The sequence below is a fragment of the Mchenga conophoros genome, linkage group LG10 (genome assembly GCF_057382185.1).
Source record: "Mchenga conophoros isolate Kocher_MC1m ecotype Shallow Benthic linkage group LG10, M_conophoros_male_GT1.1, whole genome shotgun sequence".
NCBI lineage: Eukaryota > Metazoa > Chordata > Actinopteri > Cichliformes > Cichlidae > Mchenga > Mchenga conophoros.
Genome location: NC_140535.1, coordinates 4,054,520 through 4,073,976, shown reverse-complemented (window position 1 = coordinate 4,073,976; position 19,457 = coordinate 4,054,520). Strand labels below are relative to the sequence as shown.

At 40.8% G+C, this 19,457-nt stretch overlaps 1 protein-coding gene across 2 annotated transcripts in view; it reads left to right on the top strand.

The window, feature by feature from the left end:
* slc8a2a (solute carrier family 8 member 2a) overlaps positions 1 to 14,863 on the top strand; it is a 28,692-nt gene extending 13,829 nt beyond the window's left edge. Inside the window, exons 3-13 of one of the 2 annotated variants that reach the window (XM_085288244.1) lie at positions 1,232 to 1,369; positions 1,542 to 1,769; positions 3,751 to 4,029; positions 6,035 to 6,466; positions 6,722 to 7,083; positions 7,513 to 7,616; positions 10,010 to 10,122; positions 10,377 to 10,400; positions 11,622 to 11,721; positions 12,536 to 12,802; positions 12,940 to 14,863. In XM_085288244.1, the coding sequence (XP_085144370.1) occupies positions 1,232 to 1,369; positions 1,542 to 1,769; positions 3,751 to 4,029; positions 6,035 to 6,466; positions 6,722 to 7,083; positions 7,513 to 7,616; positions 10,010 to 10,122; positions 10,377 to 10,400; positions 11,622 to 11,721; positions 12,536 to 12,802; positions 12,940 to 13,316 (2,424 nt within the window). In that variant the 3' untranslated portion in view covers positions 13,317 to 14,863. The remainder of the gene's footprint in view (positions 1 to 1,231; positions 1,370 to 1,541; positions 1,770 to 3,750; positions 4,030 to 6,034; positions 6,467 to 6,721; positions 7,084 to 7,512; positions 7,617 to 10,009; positions 10,123 to 10,376; positions 10,401 to 11,621; positions 11,722 to 12,535; positions 12,803 to 12,939) is intronic. The other variant, XM_085288245.1, reaches the window with a different exon arrangement.
* Positions 14,864 to 19,457: the final 4,594 nt, after the last annotated feature.

Sequence of the window (19,457 nt, the reverse complement as noted above, 5' to 3'; positions counted from 1 at the left end):
GTGTTTGCTCATAGTTGAAGAGTGTTTTGGCTCCTTTTTATCAGGAAAAGGCAAATTTTGTTTGCACTTTGAGCTTGCATTTTTTTAAATATCAAAGTAAAGTGCCAGTATATGTCGCCTTAGATGAATTAACAGATATGAGAATTAGGTAATAAAGAGAAACAGTTTTAAAATATTTACTATAAATTTTTAAATTTTCAATCTTCAATTTAAAAAAATAATTTTATCACATTAACTCGTTGCCAAAACAAAAGTAGTTCTAGTATCAGGCCCACTGTGTTTGAAGCATCGACTGTAAGTATAAGATGGACAAAGCCATTGTCACCTCACCCATTGCTGCTGGATTCCACTTTTGAATCACAGTCTTAGTTTGTTTGTTTTTCTGGGAGCTAAAAATGGACGCTAAAGGTAGTAATCCTGGTTAGCAAGCTGTAGACATGCTCATCAGTGCTAAATAACAGGCTAGTTTAAATTTCAGTACCAAAACCAAAGCACAAATCTCTTGGCTGTTCTACAACTAGATAATTATTTTACAGATAATTCTATTAAATAAGTGGTGGCATACCTGTCAATCAAAGCAGCCAGACCCCTAAATTTATGCCTTACACAAATTAAATTACCACCCTCTTCCAAAAATGTTGGATCACCATGTAAATGTAAAAGCAGAATGCCTGATTTTGCAAATCCTATAAATTCATATTTTGTTCACAGCAGAATACAGTTTCATGCAAAACCAGTAGAAACGTTTTAAACTTATTAGATGACCTAGCAACAGGTCAGTAACATGACTGGGTGTAGAAAAACTATTTTAGAGAAGTAGAGTTTAAATAAAGGTTTGCCAATCTGTTAAAAAATAGAATATTGTTCAACATAAAATTGTGAAGGCTTTGAATATCCATCATCTTTAGTACCTAATATCATAAAAAGATTGATACATGTACACAAGGGATGGGGCCAAAAATCAGTACTGGATTCTTGTCTGTGGCAAAGCTTGTTTAAAATGGACCGTAGTAGACTCAAAAACTGTGATTAGAGTTTACATTTTACACAATGTAACAGCATTTTGAAATTAGAGAAGCAGTCCTCAGTGCAGTTATTATGAAGAGTAAAACTGTCAACAGTCAAATGAGCTGTTTTTTGTACCAGACCGTAAACAAGATTTGGGCATTTCAAATATGTCTTAACTGAAATTAAGCATTTTGGGCATTTTCCCAAACTTCTGTGACTGCAGGAGAAAGTGGTGACCGTCACCAAACCCAACGGTGAAACCACAGTCGCAACGGTACGGATCTGGAATGAGACTGTATCCAACCTCACGCTCATGGCACTGGGCTCCTCCGCACCTGAGATCCTGCTTTCTGTTATTGAGGTGCACAACTCATTACATTTGCAGCAACATATGCGTAACATATACAACAAATGCTGGAGCAGTATGTGCACTCGGAGTCTGTTTTGAATTCTAGTTGTTACGTGGCTCTTATTCGGTTCTAGTTAGCTTAACAAATGAGCTTTGATTGACTCTTTTTTTCTCACTTTAACAGGTGTGTGGGCACAACTTCCATGCTGGGGAGATCGGCCCGGGCACCATAGTGGGCAGCGCTGCCTTCAATATGTTTGTGATAATTGGTCTGTGTGTGTGGGTGGTCCCTGACGGAGAGTCTCGTAAGATCAAACACCTCCGGGTGTTTTTCATAACGGCTTTCTGGAGTATCTATGCCTACATTTGGCTCTACCTCATACTGGCTGTCATCTCACCTGGGATTGTAGAGGTATGTTCTGATGGTTGCATACATTTTAACTGAAAAACATATGTACTTCTGGCCACAGTGCTATTGTTGATTTTTGGAAATGCAGCCTCTGCACTAAACACACTTTAAAAATGAGTATTTCTTTAAAGTTTGTGGTTTTATGAGATTATTTTCTTGAAAAAATGTGTTGTACTCATAAATATACAGTGACTAGTGTATTATTATTTCTTTCAACAAATTGAAAACTCATTGAAAATGCCATGTTGGCCCTTCACGTGGAATACACAGGACCGGATGAATATGGCTAGAGACTGCCCGTACACCATAGGCCAGGCTTGGCCAACTCCAGGCCTCGAGGGCCAGTGTACTGCAGGTTATAGAGCCTTCCCTGGGTCAACACACCTGAATCAAATGATTAGTTCATTACCAGGCCTCTGGAGAACTTCAAAACATGTTGAGGAGGTAATTCAGCCATTTAAATCAGCTGTGTTGGATCAAGGACACATCTAAAACCTGCAGAACACCGGCCTTCGAGGCCTGGGTTTGGACACCACTGCCATAGGCGGAGGAGAAGAGGACTCGTAGGGGTTTGCATTCTGTGGAGGCAAACTTGTAGTTTGTGCCGGCACTTGCGGACAGGATCATACCCATATTTTTTCATCTAAGAAGGGGTCCCCTTTATGAAAAAACATAAATGCGAGTGGAATCTCCTGAAATGAATTCAAGTCTCCAACACATTTATTCCGGATATTATCACAGTTACCTTTTGTCAGCAGATTAGACGTGCGACGCTTCTGACTCCGTACAGCTGACAACGGTCCAGCTAAACAACAATAACAGCTGGTTATAAGCCAGTATTACCCCAGCTAATGATAGACTAGATTATTACAAAAAGCACACGGGTTGGTTACATTCTCATATAATACAAGAGAATTCCCTAAATGTCCAAGTCAGCAACAGTAGATCCACTTCAAAGAAACTTCCACTAACACTGGCTAAAAGCAGCTAGCAGTGGCAAAAACAGCAGTACTTATGGACGGAAGAGTTGAGGATATCTTCAACAACTCACTGCAGTATCCCTGTCGTCAGTCAGAAGTAAGCGTCATTGACTCATACGCTCACACTGGACTCTTTTTACACAGTTTTACAGCCTCCTCCAGAGGCAAGGTAAGGAGAGGTAAGAAAACAGGATTCAGTTGACTTCAATCTGCAGTCTGCTGAGATCTAGTGGTGAGAATTCACACCCCGCAGCTTTAAATATTAATGCATTGTTACTTTTATTTGTATGACATTAGTGCCATTTGTTTTCAAATGTTTGTTCAAATTTACTCTCTGCTAAATTTACTTTCTTTCATCAGAAAGTAATAATCATACCAATTCTACCAAATGTGGCAATCCTAACAATCTTATGCCTAAGCAGCAGATCTGAAAATATCTTTTTATAGCTTCCCTATGCCCATGTGCTTCGTTGGCATCAATTAGTTTGAAAGAACCTGAAATGTCAGTAAGAGGAAACTGTGGAAGACCTGAAAGATCAATAATACTCATAAAAACTACATCTCTGCATGGCAGAAGGGCAAAGCAAAGCATCACATGACTGAGCTGCAGACACAGAAGTGGTGGCTCACTGTTGCACTTTGCAGTGTTCATGTACGGACGACAGATTAGCAAGAAAACAAATATTTAAATCAACACCTGAATTCTGCTGTAAAGAACAAAAGGAAACGGTGGAAAATGTAAGTGGCAAGAATCTTCAAACAGATGCGGGGATCTTAAATACTGAATCTTACATGACATTCAAAATATTACGAGCTGTATTACAAGGTTTGGTAAATCCTCACTTGGTAACCCTTTGCACACCCACAGTCTGTATTTTTAGATGTTGTGTTTCTAAAACTCACCCAAACATCTAATTAGCTAAAAGGTATACACATACCTTTTATTCTATTTTTAATATATCAAATGAGTAACTGATTATTTTTCATGTTGCCTGCATAATCAGGTGTGGGAGGCCATAGTGACGCTGCTGTATTTTCCGGTGTGTGTGATCTTGGCTTGGATCGCTGACCGCCGCCTACTCTTCTACAAATACATGCACAAGCGTTACCGTGCTGACAAGAGGCACGGCATCGTGGTGGAAATGGAAGGGGACCTTGCTCCCAAAGGCATTGACATGATCGTGGACGGAAAGCTGTCAGACAGCAGTGCATGCCCTGGAAACTCCTCCACTGTTACGGTCTCTGTGCAGACAGGCAATGAACTAGACCCGAACAAAGATGAGGTAAGACTCAGGCAAACGTCTTATTGAGCCACTCAGCCTGAAGGCTTTAAAAGAGCGTTTTTTTTCTCCATTAATTTCAGGTTTAACATCTGTTTTGTTTTAGCTAATTAGAACTCTGCTCCCTGTAGGGGTCAGCGCAGCTGATCATCGTCCTCTATCTCACCCTGTTTCTAGCACCAACCCTCAGCATGCCCCCCTTCACTACATCCATGAATCTCCTCTGTGGTCTTCTTTTTTTCCTCCTGCCTGGCAGCTACATCTTCAAAATCCTTTGTCCAATATATCCTTCTTTGCCTCTTTGGCACCTGTCCGAACCATCTCGACCTTGCCTCTAACTTTGTCTGCTAACCGCTTAGCCTGATCTGCCCCTCTGATATACATTTAGTTATGGCCAAATATCTCGTCAATGACATGAATGTCATGATAAGTTTATTTTCTAGTGATTTCTTTGATCGGTTCTTTATCCAGACTGGAATAATTATACAGCATATATCTTGAATGACTGAAAAACAAGCATTGGGTTGCACAAGTTTGATTTTGTTTTACTTTAATCCACTCAGGGTCAAAACTTTGCTTGTATCCACACTAATGGTTAAATGTTCCTCAACAAGTTCCACCTCAACCAGGTACTTTTGGTAGCCATCAGCAAGCAACTGCTGTAATTCTGACTGGATATTTGACCAGTTTCAAGCAAAGTCAACAAATTTTGATTAGGATTGAGGCCGGAATTTTGGGGAGGCCGTTCCAGTAACCTGATGTTACCTTTGCTTACTTTACCCATTACAAAACCAGTTTTGATGTGTGCTTGGAATCATTATTCTATTCAAACACCCAACTGAGACCAGGTTTCAACTGTGTAGCTGTTGAATTAAGGTGAAGCTGAAGAATTTGGAGGCAGTCCTCAGTCTTCATTATTCCATCCACTTCATGCTTTGCTGCATGAACTGAATGTGATGCTGCCACAACAATTCTTGACCGCTAATACGATCTTCAGAAAGCCTTACCTTTACTCTTCCCAATATATGTCTTGTCATTGTGACCAAATATCTCAATCTTTGTTTCATCTGACCATAAATTTTTGCCCAGAAAGCATTTGGCTTGTCCATGTGGGCAGCTGCACATTTTAGAGAAGGAGCATGGACTTCTTTCTTGGTCTGCAGCCTCTCAGTCTGTGGTGATGTCACGATGTCTTCTTCTAAATCGTGGCAAAGTGGTCCCACATCTAAATAATCTGCAGCTATGTACATTGTTTAAACTGGTTATCTTTGAGTACCAAAGCTCCTCCCCTTAACCATGTTGAAAATTGCTCCAAAGCCAGATCTGTGCCGAGAAACCAACTAATTTAAGTGAACACTACAAATTCTTCCAAGAAGTGTGGCCAAAACTATGCTAACAGCTCGTTGATGGCAAACCCACTAAAATGTAGCCAAATATTAGTGGGGGTGTATGTATGTATTTTCATGTTCATGCTCATGATGAATGCATGTAAAGTTCTTACTGCTACTGCACACATTTCCAATCAGTTCATTTTTGTTTAGAGCTCAGTGAGTTTATAAACAGTCATATTTAATGGTCACACTAGACATTAGTTTTTAGTTTAGTTTCACTTTATTAAAGATACGCATGGGTCCATAGCAAATAAAATAAATACAAAGTACATGTAATATTAAATAGTGGCAGTTCATTATCACGTTTCCTGAAGCAAATAAGATTTTATCTCAGTTGGAGTCTCAATAAGGGAATTGCAGAAGAGCAGACAGGTCGTCAAAGAAACAACGACATGTTGTGTCATCGCAAACTAAGATATTTATTTTCGTTCTGGTGTGAGCATCCCTCTTCACATCCCCACTGCAAACCCTGTCTGGATAGTTACAATAAAATCTCTTCTTGTAAGACACTGTTGAGCAAATCGTTTTTAAAGGGCGTTTTTACATAACATTAAGCAACACACATATCTGTGTAAACACAAGACCTAGTCTGACTACTAGTTCTCCTGCTCTGATAGGTTGTCCGCATCTTGAAAGATCTTAAGGAGAAACACCCAGACAAAGATTTGGACCAGCTGATCGAGATGGCCAACTACTCTGCCCTGGTTCACCAGAAGAAGAGCCGTGCCTTCTACCGTGTCCAGGCGACTCGCATGATGATCGGTGCTGGTAACATATTAAAGAAACATGCTGTTGAGCACGCGCGACGTTCAGGCCACGAGACTGATAAGGCCACGTGCTCGCACATTTGTTTTGAAAGCTCCCAGTATCAGTGCACGGAGAACTGTGGCTCTCTGACCCTGGGGGTGATCCTCGATGGGGGAACTGGTCAGAATACATTCTATGTGGACTACTGTACAGAAAATGGTTCTGCCAATGCTGGAGCAGACTATGAATTTACTGAGGGAACCCTGGTGTTCAAACCAGGGGAGACCCACAAAGAAATCAAGGTAAGAAAGGGAAAAAAGGTAATGTTAGTGTCAGTGTTTAACGTTTATCGTCACTGTCAAGTGTCAAACACAAAAATTGTCCTGGAGAGGTGACCAGGAATCTAGATTTCTCCCCTATAGTTGTGGTGTCTGTCATCAGTGGGATCAAAGAATCTGTCATTCTGAGAATTTAATTGTAGTGAATGTTCAATAAAATGGTTAACAACCACGTGCATCTGGAAGGAATGTAACTTTAAAATACTTTGCTCTCTCCAGGTGAGGATCCTGGATGATGACATCTTTGAAGAGGATGAGCATTTCTTTGTGCGCCTTCAGAACCTGAGGTTAGAGGAGGGTGGAAATGAAGGGATGGGGACTCCACCCAAAGGGAGACTAGTGGAGCCGCTGGTTGCTACGGTCACCATCTTGGACGACGATCATGCTGGCATCTTCACCTTTGAGCAGCATGTGCTGCGGGTGAGTGAGAGCACAGGCATCCTGACGGTGACTGTGTTGAGGAACTCGGGGTCCAGGGGCACAGTTGCTGTGCCGTACCATACGGAAGATGGCAGCGCCAAGGCAGGAGTGGACTACGAGGAGACCAGAGGGGAGCTGGAATTCACCAATGAGCAGACCAGGTAAGGTATAGTAACATAGAGGCAATGACTGGGAGATAGGGGCACACTGTTAATCTAGCTATAAGCTGTCATTCCTGACATCTCTACTTTGGCTTCGGTGCTAAAACTTAAGCCTATATTTATTTTTCACTTTAAGTCACACAAAGTGACGAATAAAAAAAGGTCTGCTTGAAATTTTTGCAATTTTATGAAAGTATTCACAGTCTTTGCTATGAGCCTATTCATTCACTATTGAGCTCAGGTGTGTCAACTGGTAAATTCAGTTCATTGGACATTACCTATGCATGTTACATATATATAGGTGCAGATGCTTAAGAAGCAGAGACTATGTTGTATTTCTGAGTTTTTCTTCCTGTGTAAAATCACAGAACTGTTCTGTAAAGAAATAAGTGCGTGTGTGTTTGTCTGTGTGTGTGCTTGTGTCTTCAGTCAGACATTGCGAGTGTGCATTATAAACGTGGAGGAGTATGAAAAGCAGGAAAACTTCTTCATTGTGCTTGACGACCCCAAATGGCTAAAGCGAGGACTCTCTTGTGAGTGTGTAATTATTTCAGATTTCATTTTTAATGTTAAAGTGACTTCTCATGACTCTGTCACTTAAAAAAATTAGTATAAGATAACAGTTGTAGTCTGTTTTTCCTTTCTCATCTACACTAATAGAAAGCATTAGATCGCATCAATGTGCAAGATCAAGTATCAAAACAGTAACAACAACACACGCAGCTGAATGCTGCAAGTAACCTCACACGCAGGCGTTCACTACTGTCTCTGTTTCACTGCAGCACAGACGCTACAGCTAATTATGAGTTACTGGTGTAATTATTTGTTCGTGTAACCTCATTGTGTCAAAAAGATGCAGAAATTGGATATTTGCATGCCAGTGGAGGGGAAAGAAGTAGTCGTGTATAAAATAATTTTTGTGGAAGTTCAGAAGGGAAATGAGTGTAAGGCTGTTTTATCACAGCATGAAAATATTGCTTGTACTCAGTCATTATCTGTCTTTGTTCACAGCACTGCTGCTAAACCAGGGTAAGATTGTTTGGGTGTGGTTTTGCATGTGATCTGTGCAGCATTTTAAAATAGCTGGCTATTATTTTGAAATTCCAAATCCTTGGCCCTAAATGTGACAGTGTGAAGTGGTCGTTTTGCACTATCAGCAGAAATTTGCATTTCTTGTTTTGAGCTCAGTGAACGCCCAAGCTCTTGCTTCTTTTTACACTCACTTTAATACCTTACTGTCAATTTGTGAGTTTGTCTCAATGGGCATGAAGACGTCTGTAAAACGTTTATGAATACATTAATATTTATTCCACGGGTTTGTGTTTTTATTAAAAAAATAGTGGCAGGGCCAGAGGATGAAACACTAAATGTGCTTGTGAAGAGGGCCAAACACTCGGGAAGTACATGTAGAAAGACTGGAAAACCTGGCTAGCTTATGTGCAACCCAGGTGAGCACATTTCACTCAAGCAAGCAGAAACCATCTTTGGGCCAGGAAAAGCTTCAACTCTGTTGGGAATGCTTTCCACAAGGTTTAGGAGTGTGTTGATGGGTTTATGGGAATTTTTGACGATTCTTCCAGAAGCATATTTGTGAGGTCAGACACTGATATTAGACAAGTAGGCAGTTGACCTCAGGTAGAGGTCAGGACATGCCGAAGCATGTTGTGGAAATTTTAAATAACCTGCAAACACCCCCAGGGAGCATTTTGAAGTGGTTTAATAACATATTGCAATATGGATATGTCAGCTTCCACAACTCTTACATGTTGGCCCATCTCACGGGTGGGGGGGGGGGGGGCTTTACCTTCAGCCCCATCCTTAAAACCTCCCTTGAGCAGGATGTCCGTCTACAATGGATCCATTGTGAAGGCGTAATAAAACTTGGGGTCCACTTGTGATAACATTCTACATGCATGCATACAACTGGTGACAGGACTGATCTTGCTATACTAAAGTGAGAAAGCGATATTACTATTACTAATGTGATATGATTAAAACATATGATTAATACAAAAGAAATCTGCCACCACAAGCATTAAGAGCTCCTTTCATTGGAACTATGGGGGCCAAGCCTATTTCCTGAAAAACAACCCCACACCATAATCACCCCTCCACCAAACTTTACAGTTAGCACAAAGCATCAGACAAGTAACGTTCTCCTGGCAACCACCAAACCCAGACTTGCTAGATAGAGAAGCATGATTTGTCTCTCCAGAGAACATGTCTCCACTGCTCCAGAGTCCAGTGGCGGTGTGCTTTACACCACTGCGTCTGACGCTTTGCATTGCTCTGGGTGATGTACGGCTCTAATGCGGCTGCTCGGTCATGGAAACCCATTCCATGAAGCTCTCTACACACTGTTGTTGAGCTAATCTGAAGGCCACATGAAGTTTGGAGGTCTGTAGCGATTGAATCTGCAGAGAGTTGATGACCTCTGTGCACTATGCACCTCAGCGATCTAAGTGTCCAAGTTTCTGTTGTTCCCAATTGCTTTCACTTTGTTATAATACCACTAACAGTTGCCTGTGGATATATTTATCAGTGAGGACATGTCATAACTTGTTAGACAGGTGACATCTCATTGCAATACCACAGTAGAATACACTGAGCTCCTGAGTGTGTTTGTGGAAGCAGTCTGCCTGCCGAGGCGATTGAAACACCTCAATATAATAATTTGGATGGGTGAGTGAATACCTTTGGCAATATAATGTAATTGATGCACTGTACTGTGCACTTGTCTTCCCACTCTGATGGCAAAATTTACAACCAGTTGTAAATGGTTAAAAATGCAGAAGCTACTATATAACATGTTACATTGTGCTAGTGTGCTATTTTTCTTCACCTTAGCTTCAACTGAGGTTAAGAGCACGTGTGTAAGATATCATTAAGGCTTGAATAGTGATCTCCTGTCTGCTCTCTCTCACAGTGAATCCCACCCCTGAGGAGGAACAGGCCAGGAGGATCTCTGAGATGGGAAAACCCATTCTTGGAGAGCACAGCAGGCTAGAGGTCATCATAGAGGAGTCCTGTGAGTTTAAGGTGTGTGTGGAGTGAGTGGGGGGTGTTTGTTTCTTATATTATGATGCTCATACAAGTGTTACACTGCAAGTAAAGTGGCAGTTACTGACATGAAGTTATGTTAAACACATGCAGCCTGAAGATTGACAAATTAAACCAGAACTTTACTTGCAAATTTGGACAAATTCCTTTAAAAACTTTGAAAAATAAATGTGTAAGATTGTACAAGTATGTGGTTTTCTTCACTAACCTCCTGCTGCCTTGTTGTGCGTCAGAGTCCCAATGGAGTACTAGACCAGGTACAGTTTCTACTCACGCGCTGTTTGATACTCATCTGCTTCCAATCTATCTATTTTATTTCATTCCATGTACCTTTATTTCCCATACATAGAAGGAATGTATGTGTACATTGTGTATTGTGTAAGCACTGCTTGACTAAGTCCATCTCATTTGGTACTGTGTTTATACCCATCAGCCACTATATTAGGTATACCTGTATAATACCAGGTTCAAACCCCTTTTGCCTTCAAAAATACATTTATTCTTCATGGCAGAGATTTAGCACGATGCTGGACGCATTACTCAGTTTGGTCCATGTTAACATGACAGCATGACTCAGTTGCTGCAGATTTCTCAGTTTCAAATCTCTTGAAAGGTACTCTGCTGACTGTGGAGACCGTTTGAGTACATTGAACTCATCGTTATGTTTAACAATCAAGTTTGAGATGATTAGAGCTGTGTGACAAGGCACACTATCCTAACACTTGGGATTATAAAGGGATGAAAGTGTGCCAAGAAAAAATGCCTCATAATATTATATCATTACTGCAGAACTAAACTGTTAATACAGGGTAGGATGGATCCACCCTGCCAGATTCTGACCATCCAAATGTGGCAACAGAACTAATTAGACTGATTAGACCGGGCAACAATGTGAGTTGCTGCTGCTTTCCTATCCGCTTGAAACAGTCTAGCTTTTCTGCTCTGACTTCACCAGGGCAGTTTCACCCAGAGAACTGGCACTCATTGACCAGTCTTTCTCTGACCGTTCTCCTTAAATTCTAGTGTGAAGGAAAATCCCAGTGGATCAGCAGTTTCTCAAACAACCACACCACATTCAGAGTCACTTAAATCACTTTTCTTCCACATTCTGATGCTCTGTTTGAACTTGAGCAGGTTGTGTTGACCCTGCGTACATGCCTAAACGCTTTAAGCTGCTGTGTGATTGGCTGATTAGATATTTATGTTAAAGAGCAGTTGAACAGGTATACCTAATTAAGTGGCCAATATGTGTTCTTATTCTCAATTAGATAGATGAATGATCATTTAAATAGTATTTATTCTTTTTGGTGTCGGGGTGTGTGTTAAATAACAAAACAAGTTCAAATGAAAAGACATTTGAGACGTGGTTTGAAAAAAGTCTTGAAACTGTGTAATGTGAACCCATCTGTTGTGTATGCATCCATGTAAGCAATGATTGTTTCTGCTTGATTACCAACATATTTAATTTGTTGCAACAGAACACTGTGGACAAACTGCTCAAGGATACAAATCTGGCCGTGGTGATTGGTACGCGCTCATGGAAAGAGCAGTTCATCGGGGCGGTCACAGTCAGTGCAGGTCAGTGGCATCTTTGTATTTATTTATTGTTTTGTGTTTTTCTCATTTTTTTGGAGCTTCACTTGTAAATTTCTGAAATTCAGGTTTGCCTGTGAATCTTTATGCATGAAATTTATTGCACTGCATGTAATTTTATTACAAGACTTTGTGAACGTTATAATTAAGACTTGTACTTTTGATACCAGGTATGGACACAATGTGGACTGGGAAGTGTGGTAATGTCTCTGTGTTGTAAATGGTAAATGGCCTGTATTTGTATAGCGCTTTACTGGTCCCTAAGGACCCCAAAGCACTTTACACAACCAGTCACCCACCCAGTCACCCACTGGTGATGGCAGCTACATTGTAGCCACAGCCACCCTGGGGCGCACTGACAGAGGCGAGGCTGCCGGACACTGGCGCCACCGGGCCCTCTGACCACCACCAGTAGGCAACGGGTGAAGTGTCTTGCCCAAGGACACAACGACCGAGACTGTCCAAGCCGGGGCTCGAACCGGCAACCTTCCGATTACAAGACGAACTCCCAACTCTTGAGCCACGATCGCCCCCAAACAGAACTCTAACTTCAACAATAAACTTTTGGTGGTTAAAACTGACTAGTGTACAGTAAACGTCGCCTTGGCTCATGGATGTGAAAGATTTAAGATGCTTTAAATACTGATAATATTTTTTGATGCGTTGGGTCTTACAGGGTTAAAGCTTCATCTGATACTATGAAGCGGTCTGTGATTGGCCCAAAGTGTGATTGCAGGTATTGACGTCTTCTCTTTTTTTTGCCGTGTTTGATTTACTTTCTCTGTGTCTTGGTAAACAGGTGATGAGGATGAGGGAGAGGAGCAGCGAGTGCCCAACTGCTTCGACTATTTCATGCACATATTTTGTATCTTCTGGAAGATCCTGTTTGCTTGCGTCCCACCCACAGGGTACTGGAATGGCTGGGCGTGCTTCATAGTGTCAATCACTGTCATTGGTATTTTAACAGCCATTATCGGAGACCTAGCCTCCCATTTCGGGTGCACCGTCGGCCTGAGAGACACTGTCACTGCAGTGGTCTTTGTAGCACTGGGGACTTCTCTTCCTGGTTAGTGAGGTGTTCTTGTTGTCATAGTTGTTGTTGTAAACACTCTTGTATTGCAGAAGTTTGAATTAGGAAAGTGAATGTAAGAATGTACAGCTGATTAGCCTCATTCTCTAACTTGACTGTTTTTTTTTTTCCAGACACCTTTGCTAGTAAAGTTGCTGCTACGCAGGATCAGTACGCAGATGCGTCTGTGGGAAACGTGACAGGAAGTAACGCAGTTAATGTGTTTCTGGGCATAGGTGTGGCCTGGTCTGTGTCTGCCATATACTGGGAAGTCAAAGGGAAGGTTTTCCGTGTGGACCCAGGATCACTGGCCTTCTCTGTCACGCTTTTCACCATTTTTGCCTTCTTGTGTATGGGAGTGTTAATGCTTCGCCGAAGGCCGTCCATAGGTGGTGAACTAGGAGGCCCACGCGTCCCCAAAGTCCTTACCTCACTGCTGTTCTTTGGACTCTGGTTCCTCTACGTCCTCTTCTCTAGCCTGGAGGCCTATTGCCATATACAAGGCTTCTAAATGAGCACAGCTGTGGAGAGTCATGCCTGCACAATAACACACACACACAAAACTCCCACTGATAAACAGTTGCCGTCATCATTTGACATCTGCTGCCACGGTTTAGAAACATACGTATACACACCACAGATTCAACCACGGAACATCCGCTGCTGGACTGTGAAATTATTGTGACAGCACTCCTTCATTTTCACCTCATGAAGTGCAGCGACTGCTTTTTAAGAAAGCAGAATAGATGTGAAGTCGCTGGATTTTGCTTGATACCTGGAGACTCGCATCCTGGATGCCCAGGATTTGGTCGTATGTCTCCCCACACCTGTAGAGTCTGGGTCAGAGCTTATTTTACAAGATGACTATTTCAGGCGTTTATATACAGTAAGCTGCTCAGATACATAACAGTTGGAAGAACACTACTTTGCTTCATATGTTTCTCTCGCAAAAAGAGAAACTTTGTTTGTTAGTTCATTGTTGTCAGTATTCATGAATCCAGGTGATTTGAAGGAAGACTGCAGGCCACTCAGTAGCAAGTGAGCTTTTTTGACAGTCCACAGGAGAAGCAATAAGCTGCTGTTATGAAATATCTCCCGCTGCTCAGTTGTGTGTCTGTGTTGCGTTAGGTGACATGAGGCACTGTTTGATGTTTAGCGCTCTGCACCTGCTTAGTTTGATCCCACTGTAGGCATTGATAATAGCAACACTACATGGAGCCAGTATTGAAATGTGAAACTGATAAAAAGTTACACGATGAATTTCTCATAAGCACCTTGTGTCTGCCATTTAGTTTGACTCCTTGAAAACAACGATTCATTCACCCCTGAAGTCTTATCTGTTTATTTATCAATGGTGTAATGTTATTGTATTTCTAATTTTATGAATTTGACTGTTATTGACAAAAGCACGTTGTAATTTATTGTAAGTTGTCATAATTACATTTAAATTTTAACTGCATGTGTCTCGATGAGGTTTGTCTTCAAGTCCACGTAAGTAAGCATGATGGTATGACTTATTGGGGTTATACACTTACCTCTTCTGTGTTTAACAGATGCATTTTAAGTTTGTGCACCCAAAAAACATGGAAAGTGAGGTTAAAAAATATTTTTCTCTTAAAAGAAAGAAAAATCAGTACATAATATATAATTTAATATAATATAATAACATGTCATGCAGGTCGGACCTCAATTAAAGCCTAAAAAATTCACTATCTGAGATTTTAAGCAGAGCAAGATGAGTTGCTGTTGCTGGGGAGCAACTGATAACACCTCTTATTGTAGAGAAAAGTCACTGATAGCATTAAATGGTATGTGAAGAGGAATGTCAGCGTATTTTGTTTCCTTTTTTCTTTGTTGATTGATTAGAGGGAAGGTTTGTTTTACGCTATTGTTCTTTTTTTATTAAACATAGAAAAGAATGGATGATCCACTCACTGAAGAACGACAATGTCCTTATTTATTGAACCTGTGAAACATGGGGGGGGTTAAATCACCTGCGATAGGTCACATGACCAAGACCAGTGACACTAATATCCAGTGTAAACCACGTCTTATACAAGACAAAGAGTTGACAAATAATCGTCAAGTAATACATATTACCTTGGCATGGGTCAGTTAAAGATGGTGTTGACTTTGAAGACGAAAATGTTTAAATAAAAACACTTTATAAAAGACTTTCTACAACCCAGGATTCAGTAGCTTGTAGAACCATATATAGCAGCCTGAAGCAGCTGACTTTATCAGTCTTTGTTGTGGTTGTGGTTTTAGCCCACTCTTCTTTAAAGTGTTGCCTAAGTTCACTGATGCTTGCAGGCATTTGTGCCGCAGTATTTCAACAGGGTTGAGGTCTAGACTTTGACTGAGCTTTGGTTCTTTTCCTTGCTGCTGTGTTTGGGATCATTGTGCTGTTGCATGATCCAATTTGGGCCAAGCTTCAGCTGTATTACAGAGAGCCTCACATTAGACTGCAGAGTTCATCATTACTGACTGTTACCCAAGGTACCCAGGTCCTGGGACTGTAAAACAAACCCAAATGAGCAGATGTTCGTGATGTGCTGCGATTAACTTTAGCCAAACATGAAGATTTTTTTTCTCAAGCAGTCCACACCACAAACAACAGTAAAAATCGCATCTAAACTTCACAGCATCAGGAGACTCACAAAAAAATCATAGAAGTATTCATTCTGTGCATCAGATGTTTTCCTGATTGTTTACAACTTGTTAACTGCACTTATGCACAGGGGCTGCTGCTTGCTGTATCCTGCAGTTATGGCAGGTGTATCAGATGAAACTAGGTGCACGCTTCATTGGCTTTGCAAGTGATGGTGCAGAAAAAGGTGTAAAAAGGCCAACCTTTATCTGACTCATTTTCCTCACTGCATCATTCACAAGTTACAACCTGCGATTCAAGACGGTGCAGAACACGTGAGTCAGTGCGAGTCACTTCTGACTGATGACTGCGATACTGGCATGAGTTGTTAAGGATATCCTGAACTTTCCTGTTGGTAAGTTCTGCTTTTTTTGCTGCTGTTAGCCAGCAACAGTGAAACTTCCTTTGAAGTGGATCAAACGTGGGAAAGAATAACTCCCCAGGAAGAAGCATCTGGCAGGACTAGGCTCAGGGAGGGGACTCCATCTGCAGCGAGGGGTTTGGGGCGAGAAAAGACAGGAGAGATAAACACGTAAAAATGATCAAGCTGTTCAGAGGGAAAGTTTGATTTTTAGGACACTTGAGTACAACATTAGCCCACTGGCTTAATGTTAGCTTATAACCAGCTGTTGTTGTTTAGCTGACTTGTTGTCAGCTGTCTTCAACTGCTGATAATAAGTGATAATTGTGATGTCGAGAATAAAACCATAGCCATATTTATTGACGTTTTCATGTCTTAGAGCCCTGACTCCAGGAAGAGGATGATGTTTTATCCAGATCACACTCTGTCTTTCCTTCACGTTTTCACTTCTTTGGTGAAGGGACTCTTTTTTTCAGATAATAAAGGTATGGTTCGTCATATCTTAAATGTTAAAATTTGCTTCCACAGCATGCAAACGTGTGCAATTTCTTACTGGCCATATGTTCAGTATTTAGCCACATACAAAAAATATGATCAAAGTATTCAAAATGGGAGAGCAACATGGCCACAAATCAGCACCTGCTCCTATGTATTTATAATGAATGAACATATGTCTATATGAAAATGTTTCGAAACATATAGCCATGACTGAACGGCACCATCTACTAAGTTTGACAGCACATGCAACTCCACTTGTATGCACAGCAACCTTGTGCAGCGCAACATTCAGTCTGGTTGGTGTCTTGTATTGTCAAGCTCTTGAATTGTTCACATCCGCTATAACACGCATGCACTCAAGGAAAACTGCCCAAGGATACTTCAAAATGCAAACTGGAATACCCAAAGATTGATGCACCGACCTTCCAATTAGTAGACAACCTGCTGAACTGACCGTATACATGCATGAGGCTGTTTTGAGATGACTTCCAAGCTGCTATTAGCAATACTTAAATACTTAAATACTATCAAATCCCAACTGTTGTTGGGATTTGATAGTGGATTGTTTACTTTATTTATTTGAATATTTTACACTAAAGGAAATGTGTTTATCTTGTTACTGTATATCTTTTCTGTCTTGTAACTGTCCTAAACACTGGACTCCTGTTGAGAGTTACATTATTGCTGCAACAAAATCTTACTTGCGATGATCCAAGGCAAGGGTTCTCATTGTGTAGCCTGCAGGCAAGGAACCACAGTAATGTTTCGTGCAGTCTGTGAGTGCCACGAGAACAGTGTGCAAAATTGTACATTTTATCCGTAGCTCAACAACAGCCTCAAATATTTAATGCACATCCATTTGATGTGAGAAGTTTTAATTAATAGGTGAAACGTGCACATTTAAGCTGATTTGTTTCTCACATCTGTAACCAGATAAACATAAAAAAGACAGAAGAATAAATCATATCTTCTTGTGTGTCTATGTGAGTGATATTATGAAATGACAAAAGTGGAAATAATATTTTCAAAGCAAATACAGAATGCCTGAGATTTTCATAGAATTATTTTCCAGGTCAGTAATAAGGACAAATCTACCATAAGCTGGTAGGTATTGGTACATAGAAAATTGCCAGAAATGAGCAAATAAGTGTTTAATCCTCAAAATTCCCCAGTGGAAACTGTACTTGGTGTTTCACACCCTGTTTGAATTCTACTAAAATCATGTGGTATTCAGCAGGCCCTAAAATTCTAATAAAACCTCAGACATAACAAGACATAATATATATCACTCATTATTCATTTGTCAAGAACTAAAGCAGAACAAAGAAGCATTTGGAAGTGCATCCTTGCTACTTTTATAAGAAGAAGAGAGTAAATAACACCTAAGTGCTGTTAATCAGATACACTTGATTAATCTTCATCAATAATCTTAGTTGCTGCCCATCAGTTTGGCAAGGGTTACATGGACAATTCGAAGTCCATCATTATTATTAAGATTATTCACAAGTGAAAATTATTTAAGAGAGTTGCCAATCTTCCCAGGACTGGACGTCTCATCAAATTCACCGCAGGGTCGTCCCATGGAGTCCTCAGTTACTATAATAACCCCCCAGTTAGCATTCTTTTATGTTAGCTTAAAACCTGTCTGTCTTGCCTGGAATTATTTCAGAGCTTAGAGGCAAAATCCACATCTGTGTGTGTGTGTGTGTGTGTGTGTGTGTGTGTGTGTGTGTGTGTGTGTGTGTGTGTGTGTGTGTGTGTGTGTGAGAGAGAGAGCATCTCCCTAAACCAACCTGCACAGAAGGAGCATATGGTGACAACTTTGTATGTGCAGTGAAGGTCAGGAGGCTCCTCCTGGTGGCTGAAGAGTATGTTGGAGGGCAGTTATAACTGTGTTCTCTGGGTGTGACGCGCTGAGAGCAGTTGGGTTGTCTGAACAGATTTGTCTGATGTCCACTCGCAGCTGTTCCAGGAGTGCCGGAGACACTGCCCTGTGAAATGGTGAAACACAGATTCTATCATTTTGGAAATAGAAAAAAACCCTGTTGTTTTATTTTCTAATGTTTCTAATTAAACCCACGGTTTTGTAGGCAGAGGACAGTTACAGGCACCATCATTTACAGTAATGTTTGGAATGATGTCATCAGGGGGCGTTGCTCTTGAAACACTGGCAGCTTAGCCCAGCCCTGTAATTGTTTGGATTTTCACTTGATAAAAATACCTTTTTAAAGATGTTTAGTATATTTGATAGTAAAATCAGGTCAAACTGTCTCACAGCTCCTGCTTTTACTGTGTTATAATTAAACTTTGTCATCTCTGTCTTATCTGTTCTCCTCTTCTTCCCCTTTCCTGCTCTCCTGGTGTCTCATCAGTCTGCTGCACTCTTAATCAGAGCTGCACTCTCCTCCTGTTCTCTCTCCTGTCCTGGTTGTAAAAAGAAAGCATCACCCTGAGCCAACCTATGCAAATCTCACATACTTTAAATCTGAAAGGAAAACAGTAAGTACTTTAATACTCACTCTCAATACTTAGAGAGAACAAAATGCACAGTGGAATATTATCAGTCATGGATTAGCCTCCCCAGCTTCCAATACTCACAGCTCCTTCATTGCTGACCATTTTGAGTCAGAATAAATGAATATTAAGACAATTAGGCCGCATAACACTGTATCCACACAAGTGTTTTATAATTACAAATACGTGCCATAAGTATGATACATGCGATTAGCAAAGAACCATTTTCATGGTCTTAGAGGACGCACGTTATGTATAATACATAACAGTAATATTACAGCTGAATCTGATGTTTTCACAGTGATTGGCTGAATATGCTCCATGGATGCATATTTCCATGAATGATATAGTTCGGTTTTCTCCCATAACATTAACGTGGTGTGGCTTGCTGCAGTACAATTCTAATTCTAATTGCATTTTTGTTGTAACCCACACCTAATTTGTTTTTATTTTGTTATCCTCCTTCATTCACTTTATTTTGCTGTCTCTGTTTTTCTGATGGGGACGTTACTTTGCAACCTAACATCCAGAGATATTAATGAAGGAAACGCTCTTTTCAATTCACACATCTTTTCATTCCAAATCCAAGACCTTAACTGGTGAAAAGGGCAAATTTAACCCTTCCACTA